The sequence below is a fragment of the Oryzias latipes genome, chromosome 16 (genome assembly GCF_002234675.1).
Source record: "Oryzias latipes chromosome 16, ASM223467v1".
Lineage (NCBI taxonomy): Eukaryota > Metazoa > Chordata > Actinopteri > Beloniformes > Adrianichthyidae > Oryzias > Oryzias latipes.
The window spans coordinates 20,501,466-20,516,545 of record NC_019874.2 but is presented as its reverse complement, the minus strand read 5'-3'; the positions used below and the strand labels follow the sequence as shown (position 1 = coordinate 20,516,545).

Genomic DNA, 15,080 nt, shown 5'->3' with positions numbered 1-15,080 from the left:
TAATTCTTTAGTGAATGGGGAAAAAAATGTCTTCTTTTTGTCTATGAAACAAAACATTATGGAACAATAAGCAGTCCTCTATGGCAGTGTCAAAATTTATTTTGTTGGCACAAAAATTAAGGTGAAATTTTCTGATATTATACAAGTTAGGGAAAATGTATTTACAAAAAAAAATTGAAAAATTTGTTTAGTAAAGCACAAATACAGCTTAAAAATAGCTATAAAAGGCTCAATATCATTTACATTTACACAAAGCAAAGGAAAGAAAATGCAGCCAATGATAAAAAGTGTGTATAAACACAAAAATTGGTTGGAAAATTGAAAACGTAAAAAGTTCAGGACATACAAAATGAGACGGCGTCAGTAAATAGTTTTGCAACATCTCATCTGTTCTCCTTATCCAGCGATACGGCCACCACTCTACGGTCCAGCTGTCCAAGCTTCTGCTTGTCCTGGGCAGACATCTTTACTTTCACCTGGGTAATGAGGGGAATGTTTAGAGAAGAACTTTTCACTGGGTTCAACTTTGTCCACAGCAATGTTCTTATTAACTAAACTGAAGGAATTGACTGTAACCACTAAAGCCTCCTGAATAAATGGTAAACTGCAGTTGTCTTCTGTGAGTGCATGTTCAAACCTGAGCGCGCTGATTTCGGGGAGAGTTGTTATCCTTCAGGATCTGCAGCGGGGAGCGGCCCTCGGCATCTGAGTAGAAAAAAAAAAAAAGTAGTTAGGCCACATCCTAAAGAAATAAGGGAGTGCTTCCCACCACCACAAACACACCTTTTTGCTTCGGTTTTCCTGTCTTGCCTTTGTTTTCATTGGCGATGTTCTTAACTGCAACACGAACGGCAAGAGGGGAGGAGCCTCCTCTGCCATTATGACCCTGCGCAACCTTGGCTCTTAATCCAGTGGCACCAAAGCCTTTACCTAACCACTGCGGCTTGAATTCCAGTTGGCTGGGACTCCTCGGGTCAAAGGTGGGACAACAGATTCCAGTACTGACCGGTGGCTGCTTTAGTTTGGAAGGAGTTGGTTGATTATTTAGCACAGAAGGCACAGAAAATTCTCCACCGAGCTCACTAGGCCCTTCAGAAGATGGAAGGTTCTCCTTTTTTTTTGGCTCTGCAGAAGGCATTGGAGCAGCAGATGGGTCCACATCAGAAGAAGCCGGGGGCTCCGATGTCTCTGGTTTAACTATGACAGAAGGAAGGGCATAGGAATGATCAGCACCGTCCCCGAGAGCCTTCACTTCAACACTAGGTTCTGTGAAGAAGCTCGCTTCGTGATGCACATCAGCGTAGATTTGAGCTGAAGTTGCCCCTTCGTGGCATGTTATCAGGCTCATGCTCAGTCTATTGTTAAGAGGAGACGCGCTTGCTTCTTCGGCCTCCTCAAAGGTAATATCCGTCTCAGTTTCTATCTCCACTTCGACCTGAGGATGCTCCAGAAGCACAAAGGGACTGCAGACACTCTGCAGGGATGGATGAACAGGGGTGGAGAGAAGATTTGCATGTTCGGCTAACGAGCCAAAGTTTTTGCTCGAGTGAGGATTGAGCAGTGGCACAGTGGAAGCCAGTTCTTCACCCTCAAGGACCTCCTCAACAGCATCTGTGAAGTGTTTCTGAGGGCCTTCTGCAGCTTTGCCTTCAGTCTCATTGTGGAACAGCATACCAAGGCGGCGAGCTAAAGACCCAACTGTTGCTATTAGAAGAAAATGAAAGGTAAAAATCAGACTTCGTTAGCAAAACAGGGGAAGATTAAAGGCTCATTCAAAAAAATTATTTACCTCTCATAACCTCTCTGACAGGAGTGCGGGTTATGCCAACTGTAGGTGAGCGAGGATCTGTTATGGCCAGGGGACACTCGCCTTTTAATTGAGAAACATTGGACTCCTGTTCTCCTACCTAAGATGCACAAATATGAATTGAATTGTTAGAATTTGCAGTTGCAGCAGCAAATAAATATGCAAACAAAATAAAAAATAACCTCACTTGAATGGGTGTTCGATCTATGCCGCCTGAGGGAGAGCGAGGATCAACCAGATGGCTGATGTGGGTTTTTTTAAAGGCTGGTTCTGGCTTCTTCTCTGCTGGCACAGCCGACTTGCTCTCACTTGATCCCATAATGATTTTATTTTTCCTGCATAATTTTAAGAAATAAATAGCAAGTCAGGTGGATTTGTAGAAAAATAAAAAACTTCGACAACTATGAACATGCAGTATGTTTCACATCTAACTCTGTACAATTTAGTAAACTTTCAGGATAGAATTGGAAATTTTATATATTTTTTAAATATATTTTTTTACGTATCTTGAAAAAGGTATACTTTCATTAAAAGTATGTGTACTGAATGGTAAAAACAACATGCATTCAGTGAGTAGGAATCACATTTGAGTAATATTCAGGTTTTTCTAATCTGCCATTTCCTTTCTACAGCATAATTTACAGTTTAAATAATATTAAGTAATATTAATTAATTAATTTTTGTTCTTCAACAAAACGTTCAAATGTGAATTAGACATGTATGCAAAGATCATCAACTGGCAACTAAACTAAGTCAGCGTGAATAAACAAGTACGATTTAATTCAAAATGTGCTTCTATCTTTAGCCAAACGGCGGCTAAATGACCTTATGACCATAAACAAGAACACATATTTCACGGACATTGACCAAAATGTTGAACAAACATACCTTATACAAGACAAAGAAATCGCACTCTGACACCGACCCTCTCGGATACTGACAAATCCAAGACAAACGACATAAACAGGAACACTCAACTTTTAAAACATTTAAATGTCGTGGGCTGCGTGGTTGTTACATTCAAACGAGCCAATAAGAAAGCACTTCCGCTTTAACTACGCAGTGCTCATTGGCTTAAAAGTTGTACCTCATTAATATTGGGCGTGGCTACCACTGATAACACAGTTGACCGTTGAAAAATGTCCGCACAGCTAGCTTATCATTTACTTTTCAAAGAAATACATTTTCAATTGGGAAATTTACCGCCATCAAGCAAACTTTCTGCCATCAAGCAAATGCGATCATTATAATAAATAATTTTGCATTAAAGTAATTTATTTACGTACATATATGCTCGTTTCTACTTTTCCACTACACATCGAATAGCACGTGCTTATTTAATGTATGTTCTGGTTTCCTAAATGGTCAGTCTTCCATCATCTACGACTATTCTTTCCCCGCAGATAATGTTTCAAGACCCAACAAACCAGATATCTGCAATCAAAGCTTTATTGCCGAATATTATATTAAAACCTTGCAGTCAGGGTACAAGCAGCCTGAACACAATTGTAGTGCACCATTATATTACAATCAACATTATGGCATATGCAGCTATTTACAATGAAACAAAATTTGTTTTACAAGAGAAAATACAGGAAAGAGGGCAATTTAAAGGTACCCTCCCCCAAACTAAATGCCCCCTCCCAAGCAACCATAACATAATACAAGTAACAGTCCTGCTGGTATTCTAGATATGGTGATGGCAGAAAAATTATCAAAGAAAATTTAATTTAAATTAAAATAAATTTGTAGTCTAAATCATTTGACTTGAAGCTGCTCTTGTTTTTAGCGCTGCATCACCCGTGTACCGTCGTCTGCACACGTGCCAGAGTGAGCACAGTCTGACTTGGCGCCACTTACTACAGAAAACAAGGAAATTACTCATGCGTTTGCCTATTTTATCTTCCAAAGGTTTAGTATTACTGCACCTCAATTGTTCATACAAACTCTCGCTTGCTGCTTCCCTCCACCCACTGACAAATACTGCAAACCTGGTAAACATGGTCATCTACACAAATAACCACATGATAAAAATAGTGTCTAGCACAGTGGATATCACAGTGTCTTCCTCTGGCATGTTTCTTTACATCAAACCATTAGGTTTCAGCATTTTTATTCAGTCATCCAAACATTTATCTCCCAGCAAAGCACATTCACACTTGATGAACCCTCCCCTGACTGGTCCTCATTCCGTCCCACCATCAGCGTCCCTCTGGCTGAAATGAGCCAGCAGCATATCCAAGTCTCGCCGGTCAGCTGCTGCGTACAGAGAGCTCTCGCCCATCATGCTGAGAGCCATGCGCAGGGTTGACCAGATGTTGTCAGACATCACTGTTCCTGTGATACCTCCAGGGCCCTGCGGAGCTCTCACACCGTCACCCGCAGCCTGCCGCTGCAGAGACAGAGCTTCCAGGAAGTGCTCCACAGCCTCTCTGCGAAGTTAAAAATAACAAAAATTTTAGATGGTGCAACATTTAAATCCCATTCAGTCAACTATTATCAAAGAGCAACTACGTTTATTCTGATATGTTTGCTTGAAACTAGTTTTGGTTAACTAGTATTATAAACAAAACAAAAAGATTTTTTTTAATTTTTTTTTTTACAAAATTTAAAAGGCTCCCCACCTGTGGGCACCTAAGTTAACACAGCTGATTCCCAAATTATAGCGACTGCGGACAAAACCTGGCTGAAGTTCCAGAGCTCTCCTGTAAGCAGCCACAGCCTCTTCTGATCGGCTTCCGTTAGCTAAAGTGGCTCCCAGTTTATTCCACAACAGATAATCCTGTCAGGAAAAAAAAAGAAAGGCAAAAAGCAGAATAAAAAAAAAATTCACACACACAGTACGTTATGAATATCTCAGAAGAGGATCTTTGCTTTAACCTGGGGAGTGACGGAGAGGGCAGCACTAAAGCAGTCCACCGCTTTGTCATATTCTCCACTGAGGTTAAAGAGGACTCCTAAGCCACACTGCAGCTGTGGGTCCACCTGGGTGGGGTCTGCATTGGCTGCACGCAGGAACATGGACTGAACATCAGTAAATAGCGACCTGTGTAAAATAACCAATAAGAAAAAGTGGAAAAATTTCAGTTAAAACTGCCACGCAAAAAAAAAGAAGATAAATACATAAATATTTAGAGGCTTAAATTTCCTCATCTACCACACTCACTCTGGCAAAAGGGACCCGAACCTCTCGCTCTCCTTCTCCCTGTTTCCAGGACCGTCTTTTTGGCGTTCATGCTCATGCTGCTCCCACACAGAGCGATATTTAGGATTGTGCTTTAACCAGTCACGAAGAGTCTCACAGGCCTGCCTGTGCAGCGACTCATTCGTAAAGCTAACAGCCAGCGCCATCAGTGCTGTCAAATTGTCCTTTTTCAGATCTATACACCTAAAAATAACAATGGGAGGAGGAAAAATGTCACTCAAAGAAATTAGAATATATATTTTTGTTTCCTACCTATTGCTTAAAACAGAATTATAGAAAATGGTTTAGCTAAATATTATTTACTGCACTTAAACTTGCAGCACTTCCTGGCGAGACAGATTTCTGCTTTGAACATTAAGCCTGTAGGCTGGATTTTTCACTTCTGCATTCTGACCTGCGGAGGGCGCTGATGGCAGCAAACTCTTGCTCGTTTTCTGCTTGACAGGTACCCAGATATTGCCAAGCCTGCAATTTAAACGTAAAAATAGATACACTTTATTTCACACTCACCTTTTAAATGAATAAACCTCGTTAATAAAAAAAAATATTAAAAGAAAAAGAATTACTATTGGTAATTTAATAAAACCATATTTTGCTTTCTGTTAAAAAGAAATGCCACAAACTCAATGTGGACTCTTTCCATTACAAAATGAAAAAAAATAAATGTTTAGCAACTAAAAACAGGAAATCTCACCAGCTGGTTGTCTGGTTCCTTCTGTACCGCACTTTCAAAGAACCGTACGGCTCCAGGAATGTCCCCTGCCTCCATCCTTTTAACCCCCTCTGACAAAGGGTCTGGGTGGGACAGGTAAGGATTGTCTTCTTCAAATTGATAACCCTAAAGTAAACAGAAAAAAAACACAACCAAACTGGTCAAAATGTTTTGATGATGATGAATCCAATGACAAATTATAAACAAAAGAACCTCTCGGGCTTACAGCAGAATGTAATACAACACAAGGTTTCAACATCAGCACCATTTCTCAAAGGATTCGAGCATGGAGGAGGTTGACAGCTACCTTGTCATAAGAAGAGCTGAGTAACTGATCAAAGTCAGACAGCCAGGGATGGCTCTCTGCATCTCTCTTGGCCATCTCCTCCCACTCCTGCTGCAGCTTCTCCCAGAAATCCACATCACTCTGACAAAATGACACATCCATTTTACAGTTTCCCACACAGTTCAAATCATTTCTCTACAGTGCAGACACTATTTGACTTTTGTTATCCACAGAAAAGCGTGGATGGCTTGAACGACCGTGTCAAGAAATAACTTCAACTAAAACAGGATTATTTTGCTTTAATAAGGACATATTAAGATAAAATTCTTGATTGGATTTCTCCTCCTTCCTCTAAATTTATAACAAAAAGAGCTAAATCTCCTGAGTATCGGACAAAAGCTTTGGGTTTGGACTTAAAAAAGTTTGGCTCACCTCCACTGCAGCTTTGGCTTGATGAAAATCCGGCCCTGTTGTTGTGAACTCATCTACCCATGCTTCAGCCGACTCCTCTGAAACCTGTAGAACAATAAAACCATTGGCAGCGGATGACAGAAATCTACTAGCTAAGAAATCTGATGAGAATGGAGATCTGGGATGCTTCAAGCAGAAACATAACAACACAAGTATTGCAAAAGCAGCAGGAATGACAAAAGGGGAAAAAAGCCTTTTTCCTACTCCTTGCTTATTAAAAAAAAAAAGCCTGAAAAGGCTAAATGAATGTCGGCTGGGCTTATCTAAGAGTCTAAATGACAGATAAAAATCTATCAAAAAATACTAGAAGCAAAGCTCTAATAAAAAACAGGCACAACTACCCCTATATCCCTAGTGCTGCCGCCACTGCAAAGGTCCTACCTGCCTGATGACTTTGGCCCACTGCTCTGCTTGTTTAGCTTTAACTTTCTCAATCTTCTGACTCATCTCCTGCCGTTCCAAGGGAAGACTTCCTCCCCCCGTCTCCACCAGGAACTATGACGTGAGGTGGAAGGGTTTGGCGAAGGCACATGGGGCAATGATTTGAGGGTAAGGAAGCGGTGGGTAGGGAAAATTTTTGGGGGTGGTTGGTGGAACAGAGTTGTGTGGTTTTTTTTTTGTCTATGTTACATGACAAATGTAAAACATGAAAGGGGATGGCAAGCCGAAATGAGCAAAGCACATGACAATGTTGCATGATTATGAATTAAACTTAATCTAACTGGGATAGTCTATTTTTCTTTGGGTTGAGAAGGCAACATTTCAGCAAATAAGACGTGCTAAACAGCAGGAAGATAGTCTATCCTGTCAAATCAGCAGATAATGAATGAATAAATGAAACCAGCAGACACTAAAAACAAAGTTGGACACTAAACCCTGCAGTACCATGCTATAATAATGTGATTCACCTTTTGGGGTTTTGCTGATTTTTTAAAAACGTTTTTTCATTTTTACAGCACATTGTGCTCTGCATCCTGATTGGCTGTAGACCACTATCAATCAATCTGCCTCATGCTGCATCTCCTTTACAGAAAGCGTTCAGCTTGACTAGTTTACATCAATCTTTGCTTGCTACCAGCGTAAAATCGGAAGTGCCAGACTTTTTTGTTTTTGTTTTACAAAGGTTTGAATCTTTGAGAGTTAAAACAAGAGAGAATGTGTGAGAATGTTAAAGTTTGTAGTGAGGTTTTACAGCCTTAAACACACAACACAGTGTTAATATTAAAAAGTAAAAATCCTGTAGATTCTGTTTATCGCAGGTTATTTGTAGAAAGTAGCCCCTGCAATAAACGAGGGTACTGTACTGAAAACTACCAGTTTGTCGATAAAACGTTAACTAAAAATGAAGTTACATTGTAACAAATACATTCTCAATGACTTATAAACTTCTTTTTAACAGCTCTTGTCTCACAGCAAGAAGGCTCATGTCTTAAAAGGTCCTGGCTGGGGGACCTGAAACAGAATCAATGGGGGACATTTCTGTGTGGAGTTGGTTTTCCGGCTTCCTCCCCATCCAAAAACATGCTTCATAGGTTAATAGGTTACTCTAAATTGTCCCTAGGTGTGAATGTGAGAGTGCATGGGTGTGTGATTTCTGGCCCTGAGACAGACTGGCGACCTGTTTAAAGTGTACCCTGCCTTTGCCCACGAGTTAGCCGGGATAAGCTCTGGCAGCCCCGTCACCCAGAAAGGGATAAAATGGGTTTAGAAGATGAATGAAAAGTCACCTTTTTATTCTTAAAAAAAGTGTAAGATGCAAAACATGATCGCAAAAATGAAAAATGTCATGTCAGCACCTCTTTTCAATCAGCGTAGCCAGTTGACTTCACTTCTACATTAGCTTTATAATTACTGTATTCATTTTATTTATGTTTTTGTTGGTGGCCAAGGATGTCTGTATTTTTGGGGAAAAAAGTTGACTTCTAAAATGTGACATTCACTTAAAGACCCACTCCAATGGAAATCGTGTTTTTAACATTTTCTAGCGGCATGATTTTTCTATGGAAGGCATATATTAAGTACGTTAAGCTTAAAATTGAATTTGAGGATTTCTTTATTGAAATTGTTGTGAATCAGATGCAGACAAAATAATGCAGTTGGAAGAAGACCTTATTTGTGACGTAGAAAATAACCAAGCTCCCTCCTCTGAGCTCTACATCAACGGGGAGGGGAAGAGGGGGCGGGGCTGCTTTGTGGAAACTCCTGCTGCTCTCCAGAAACTATGTCCTGGAAAACGGCAGGTTTCTTGATTTTGGCTAAAAACAGCATAATCATAGTTAAAAGCTATTGAGAAGACTTTGATCAATAGATGATTGGAAAGGGACTTTTTTATTTCTGAGCTGCAGTAAATTTAAATACTGATGGAACACTGAGCTTTTGCTACCAACAAGCTGAACAGCTCAGATGTTCGCCAACAATGTGTATGGTTAGATTCAAAGCCAAAGCTGCTCTGGCAAAATCTTCAATCACTGTAAAGCTTTTTAAATTCCCTGTATGAAAGTCGTATTGCCTCGAGTCACCATTTTAACACCTTAAACTTATTATTAAACCTAAACTAAATTTCTAAGAGGAAAAGCTAATCGTGCCGAGTTCTTCTTTTCAAAACAAATTGGATCTTCAGCACTGCGCAGCCTTGAGATTCCTACTACTAGGAAACTGGTGGCTGCTTTTGATTACCTTCATGGAAAATGGTGCACTGCATCAGATACTGGGGAGGTGAGTCACACTGCATAGCCTATGCAACATGAACCAATTTCATCCCCCCCCCCAAAACATACAGCTGTTAGTTGTAGCAATACCATCCTCAGAGGCCAGTGACTCCTACCTGGTTGAGGTTGGAGGCCCAGTTCTGAGCCTCCTCAGCCTGAGCTTTATCTGTGAGCTGTTTGTCTGCTCTGCTCTCCACTGTCACACTTCCCTCGCCAATCTGCCTAACGAATTTCAGGAACTACACAACAATGAGGGGAACAATAAAAAAAAGTAAAGAAAAAAAACTTTATATCACAAAATTGTTACTGAGCAGCGGTTTTAATTGGGGATAATTGGTTGTTTTTACATGACTCTTCTAATGGTTATAAAGCCAACACTTAATACTAAAGAACAAGAAACAATAAGGCGACAGATATGAAGGGAAAAAATACATGACTGATTCATGACAGAGCAGGACAGCACTCACCTCTGTGTTTTTTAACTTGGGGTCATCGACCTTTGCAACAAGTTCATTTGCCGTCTGCCTCAGCTCTTCTCCTGACTGATACTCTTTAGTCCTGCCAGACAAATACAAAATATACCACAAGATTGTAATAGAAGCAGAGCAACTGTTCTGTTATTTTCTCTTTATGTAGGTTGGAGATAATACTCAGGTTTGCTGAAGGCTGTGCTTTCAATAGACGTCAGTAGAAGCCAAGGCCGATATTCTATACATTAGCTTTAGAATTCAGACGGCCCTATATGTATGCATGGACAGCTCTGGGTACAATTAGCCTCAATGCATAAAGTTAGAAGAGGATAAAAGTAAATGGGTGGACATAAAACGACACATTCGCTTAAGAAAGCGTTCAAGGTTTAAATCTGCATTCAGATCTGTTATCGTTTGTCTCCCTTGGAGCTTTTCCTCTTTTGTTCCTGTAGGGGTGTCAGGCTGCCACTGCGCACTCACTGATGCTTGCCTGAAGGACTTTTTCCTGCAAACACTTTATTATCCACACGCTTTGCATGGCCCACCTCTCACCATTCACTTTCCTTGTCTCCAAGGTCTCCGAGCCACAGTTTCTCCTCAGACTGCTCTAGATACTCCTCTGCCCAGCGTCCAGGGTCTGGAGAGGAATACATTAAACAGAATAAATTAAAGTCCCCCTATGACAATTAAAAAAATGTTGTGTTTTGATTATAATTCTGAAGTTTTGAATCAAAATCCCACAACCTAAATGTTGTAAAAAGGCATATTTCATGTTTATCTGAAGCCTCCGTTTCCAAAATCTCCTCTACATGGGTGTGGCTGTTGGTGCTGAGCTGAGTAGCCCCACCTTTGATCAAGGGGCCAAACGCGGTTCGGCCACTTTGATTTTTTTCATACATGTGGTCAAAAACAAAATCCAGCCTTGGATGCACTTAAAATATGTGCAGGCAATGCAGCAATGCACCATCTTCTCTTCTCACGCACCTGAGCTTGTGCACGCCTGGCGGGGCAGATCAGGGAGCTTCTGCAATGCGCTTGCACTACTAGGCCATTGTGACATCACAACGCCTCATTCATATAAACAGCGCGTCTTTGCGTCAGTTTAATTGCCACTGATTTAAAAGGAGAAATACTCAGAAATGAAAAAAAGAAATTATTTTTTATTACATTTGTTCTCTTTCATAAGAAAAATGTCAGATATACATAAAAAAACAACAACATGATTTTTAATGGAGGGGGACTTTAAAGACATTTGTAATGTACATATTGTAGCTTATAAACATTAAAATGTGATAACAGTTAGATCCGCTAAATCAGTGAGACAACTGCAGTAAATCATAGACCGGAAGAAACTCCAGTTACCTGCAGCCTCAGCAATAAATTCTCTGGTCCAATCAGAATCTGCTGAATCACCAAGAGAGGTGAGACCCGGTGTGGTGGCAGAATCCGAACTGGAGAGGAACTCGGCAGCCCAATCACCAGAGAGGGCCAGTGCGGCCACATCAGGAGCTAAAACAAGAAGTGAGGATATCATTTTCTGAAATGTGCTGAGATCACATGGCAGAGAGAAAAATTGTATAAAATGTATGAATAAATTGGAAGAATGATGTGCACCTCTCTGTGGAGCTTGTCTGTAGCTTTGCTGATCGATCTGCTGCATTTCCTCTAATAGCTGACCCATGTCAAATGTGGTGGGGGGGCGTGGCGGGGCCTGAAGGAACTCATTCACCAACTGGAGCAAAAACCAAAAAAAAAAAGAAAAAACATTTCACAGCTGTAAGTATTTGAAAGATAGCTTTCATGCATAAAATATAACAATTCTAAAAACTTGAGGTGAATATTTCAAATATTTAAAAGGATATTTTAGTATAAAGGGACAGAAAACTAAACAGACCTCTTGTTCGGTTGCAATTTCAATAGGAGTTGGTGGAATCTGAGAAAAAGCGGTAAAGAAAACAGAACCGGTTCATTAAATGCATTTTATTCTGCTGTAATGGAATAAAAAAAACAGCTAATGTTACATTAGTTAGTAATGCCCAACATTACTCACTGCAGGGCTGGTGCGGTGCTGCCATGTCCCCTCTTCTTTGGTCATGTGACTGGCCAACTTCATGAGGGGATTGGCTCCACCACATTCGGCCTCCACCAATTCTCGCATCGCCATGGCAACGGAAGGAAGAGGCAAACCCCACTAGAGTACGTAAAAGCTAAAAAAAATAAATAAATAAGGATTGCGAAATACATGCATTTCTGTTTCACAACAAAAAATGAAAGCAACAGATTAAATAGATTTATGAACAAAGGACTGTTGTGCAAATGACAATAAAATGAATTAAAAATGACTGATTACTTTAACTTAGACTTTGACCAAAAAATGAAAAGGACTGGAAACAACTTTTATTGGCAAACTGAAACTCTAAATACTGCCAAAAACTTACCAAGACACTTTTTCACAAATATATTTATTTATGATTAAGATTAAGAATTAAATTATTTATTAGTGTCCGTGAACGTAATCATATTTGAATGAATAACTATCCTATGTTTGAAATATCTTTGTATAGATTTACATTTCTGTTGTTCGTCTTGTTTTTGCATTCTTTTTGCTCTGATTGCTTGAAATAAACCATTTCCAAATCCAAATCCAAATATTTAGAGCTATGACATATTGTATCCCAAACTATTCGTATCTGAAATCTGAACAAAAAAAATCAAATGTGTATTTTGTCACCAAACATAGTAAGATATCTGAGAGGAAATGCAGCATTATTAATATTCTTTAAAATCTGAGCTTCAAAGTATTATCTTGAATCACTTCCTGGTTTCTGTCAAGTGTTTTATTATAAATTAAACCTGCCAGTTGCTGCCATCTTACGAATACAATCACAAACATGCAATATTGCTCTTTCTTTTTACATTTTAGCTCCACATAAAAGGTCCAGAAAACGAATCATTTAACAGCTGACGAGCCAGATGAAGAGAAAGCCTGAGGGTTTAAACATTGCACAAAAAGCCCCATGCCTTGTCAACAAATTTAAAACTCCATCTGTCGCATTTTCATGCCAGTTAATGGCTTTTAGTGAACTGTTAATAATGAGGACACGGATTGTAAGCCTTGCAGCGCACGGGGATGTTTACCACACATTTACATAGTGAATCAAAATTGATTTGGGGCAATTTGTGCTTTCCCTGGGTTACAGTGTTCACAATGAAGAAAAGCTTTTATTCTGTATGGATGAGTGCATTCAGACTGCTGTGAGGTCTTAAAGCCTCAGGTCTGAAGGTCTGAGCTGTGTGGGGACAGACTCGTGTAAAAATGTTACAATCGCCTCTAGAATAGATAGATCAGTCACGATGTAAACATACACACAAGGATCTAATTATGAAAATAATAACAGTAAAAAATAAAAAACAAGGAATACAAGCTTGCATCAACTAAATAAAATAAAAAACAACTAATCACGTAAAGTATACATACATACATAAGAGAATTGCAATCTTTTTTTCTGTCCAACTGTCATCTCCCCAAAATAAATCTCATCGTTTTTAGTGTTGGCATAAGCATCCTAGTGAGTCACACCTCTGACCGCTGCATAATGATTAGGATCGAAGTAGTAAGAGGATTAACAAAGATATTAATAAAATATTGTCACAGACAACACATGCTGCCTTAGTTAGACACACGTCTACGTCACACTTCAGGTATTTGGAAGAGCAACGTAAATGTTTTAATCAAGGCAATCTTAATGTATCTTTTAAATGTGCACACATAGTTGGGAGTAACTACAAATATTGGCATCAGAGTGTACAGAGGTTCTGCACTAACCTAAGCTAACTGTAGCCTCAGTCCCAAACGGTAAAATTAGCTACATGTGTCAGGATGTGTTTCGTCTTTGTGTAGTCAACCTCAACCCATTAAAAACCCCAATATTAGACAGAAAGAAAACATATTAATACCTAAAGAGTTCGACTCTAACATAAGCATGGCTAGAGTTAGCTAACGAGCAGGTTACATGGTACAAAGATCATTCTTGTACGGCACAGTGAGTCCGAATTGAATAAGCATGGTGGTTGTTGTTGTTCATCTCACCGCCGACAGCTACTGCTGCTGCTGCCGCAGTCGCTCCTCTGTGGCCCGGGTGTCCTCTCTAGCTTCTGCTCCGAGGGCCGTGTCTGAATCTAGCACCGTTCGAACCGCAGCCGCTTTATGCTCCTAATGTTTATCTTCCACCTCCATGACCCACAGAACCATCCACAGACTCCTTTGAGATCTGCCGTACGTTACGTTACGTAGGTTACGTATATTCTTTAACGACGTTACGTAGGAAGAGAGAGAGAGAGAGAGAAGCTATGTTACATTGATTAAAATAAAATAGAATAAATTATACAATGGCCACTGATAATTGTTTAATTAAATTTCACATGCCAAGGTTATTTTCATTTAACCAAATTTTCTAATTTTCTCATGCCAATAGTAAACAGTAAAATACATCTTGTGTTTGGCTCACTTGAAGTTTTGCAGACATCATTTGTGTACCCAAATGATTTTTTTAAAACTTTTATTTCTAATCAGAAGAGGTTATTCTCTGCCAACATTGGTAGGTACACCATTAGCTGTTATTGTTATTAATTATAATATTACCATTCTTAGAAGCCAGTGAATCTTACCAGACTGATACTCTTTAGTCCTCCCACAAAAATAAAAACATTGCAATGTGATATACATTAACTTAAGCAGAACAAACTGTTCTGTTATTTTCTGCTCCTGTAGGCTGGAGAATTCAGTCATGTTTGCTGAAGGCTGTGTTTTATATAATTAGATATCAGTAGAAGCCAAGGCCATTTTTCCATACACTAGTTCTCCTTTAAAATTGTTTAGCCTTATATGAATGCATGGATTGAAATCATAGAAAACCTCATTAAATTAAATCAAACTATGTTTAAAAATACTTTAAATGTTCACAGTCAATATAAAAGTAAAACTGCTACCTTTTAGAAAACAGAGATATCAATTCAAAATGCATACGACTCATCTACAATCTAATAGGTAAAACATGGGGCTGCATATCAGAAAAACTTGCAATATCCAGTATTAGTGATCAATATTGTGATGACGATATTACTTGCGGTACATGAACAAATAGCAAAACAACCAAAAACATCTATCCCATTTCACTGGAACAGTTTAAAAATTATACTCCAAATGACCCTCGTCTACATAGGAGGCGAACATCTAACATAAAAGGGCTCCATCCGATTGGACCACAACATGAAGACGTCCATCCGGTTGGTCAAATCCATAAAGAGATTTATTTGATTCATTAAATACTTCACGCTGGCATAAGATAAGGTAACCATTTATTGCAATTTTCGCGGACTTTTGCAATATGCATATTGCACAGCTTGATCTTGCAATAACAA

At 39.4% G+C, this 15,080-nt stretch overlaps 2 protein-coding genes across 4 annotated transcripts; both read right to left on the bottom strand.

Annotated features, from left to right (window-relative positions):
* Positions 1–81: 81 nt before the first annotated feature.
* cdca3 (cell division cycle associated 3) lies at positions 82–2,817 on the bottom strand. The gene is made up of 6 exons (XM_004077987.4): positions 2,696–2,817; positions 1,995–2,142; positions 1,790–1,907; positions 784–1,704; positions 638–705; positions 82–476 (listed from the first exon to the last, which is right to left on the bottom strand). The coding sequence occupies exons 2-6, from the start codon at positions 2,124–2,126 to the stop codon at positions 384–386; spliced, it is 1,332 nt and encodes a 443-aa protein (XP_004078035.1). The 5' UTR covers positions 2,127–2,142; positions 2,696–2,817; the 3' UTR covers positions 82–383.
* Positions 2,818–3,238: 421 nt separating this feature from the next.
* On the bottom strand, positions 3,239–13,945 carry pex5 (peroxisomal biogenesis factor 5). 3 transcript variants are annotated; one of them, XM_020710597.2, is made up of 17 exons: positions 13,750–13,945; positions 11,710–11,866; positions 11,554–11,592; positions 11,274–11,391; positions 11,022–11,168; positions 10,212–10,296; positions 9,657–9,747; positions 9,306–9,428; positions 6,863–6,976; positions 6,443–6,526; positions 6,032–6,151; positions 5,707–5,850; positions 5,407–5,477; positions 4,974–5,195; positions 4,688–4,853; positions 4,432–4,589; positions 3,239–4,239 (listed from the first exon to the last, which is right to left on the bottom strand). In XM_020710597.2, exons 2-17 carry the CDS (start codon positions 11,821–11,823, stop codon positions 3,993–3,995), a joined length of 2,043 nt encoding a protein of 680 aa, XP_020566256.1. In that variant the 5' UTR covers positions 11,824–11,866; positions 13,750–13,945; the 3' UTR covers positions 3,239–3,992. The 3 variants fall into 3 exon arrangements, with proteins under 3 accessions (XP_020566256.1, XP_011483755.1, XP_011483756.1); XM_011485453.3 differs by lacking the exon at positions 6,863–6,976; XM_011485454.3 differs by lacking the exons at positions 6,863–6,976; positions 9,306–9,428.
* Between the last annotated feature and the right edge of the window lie 1,135 nt (positions 13,946–15,080).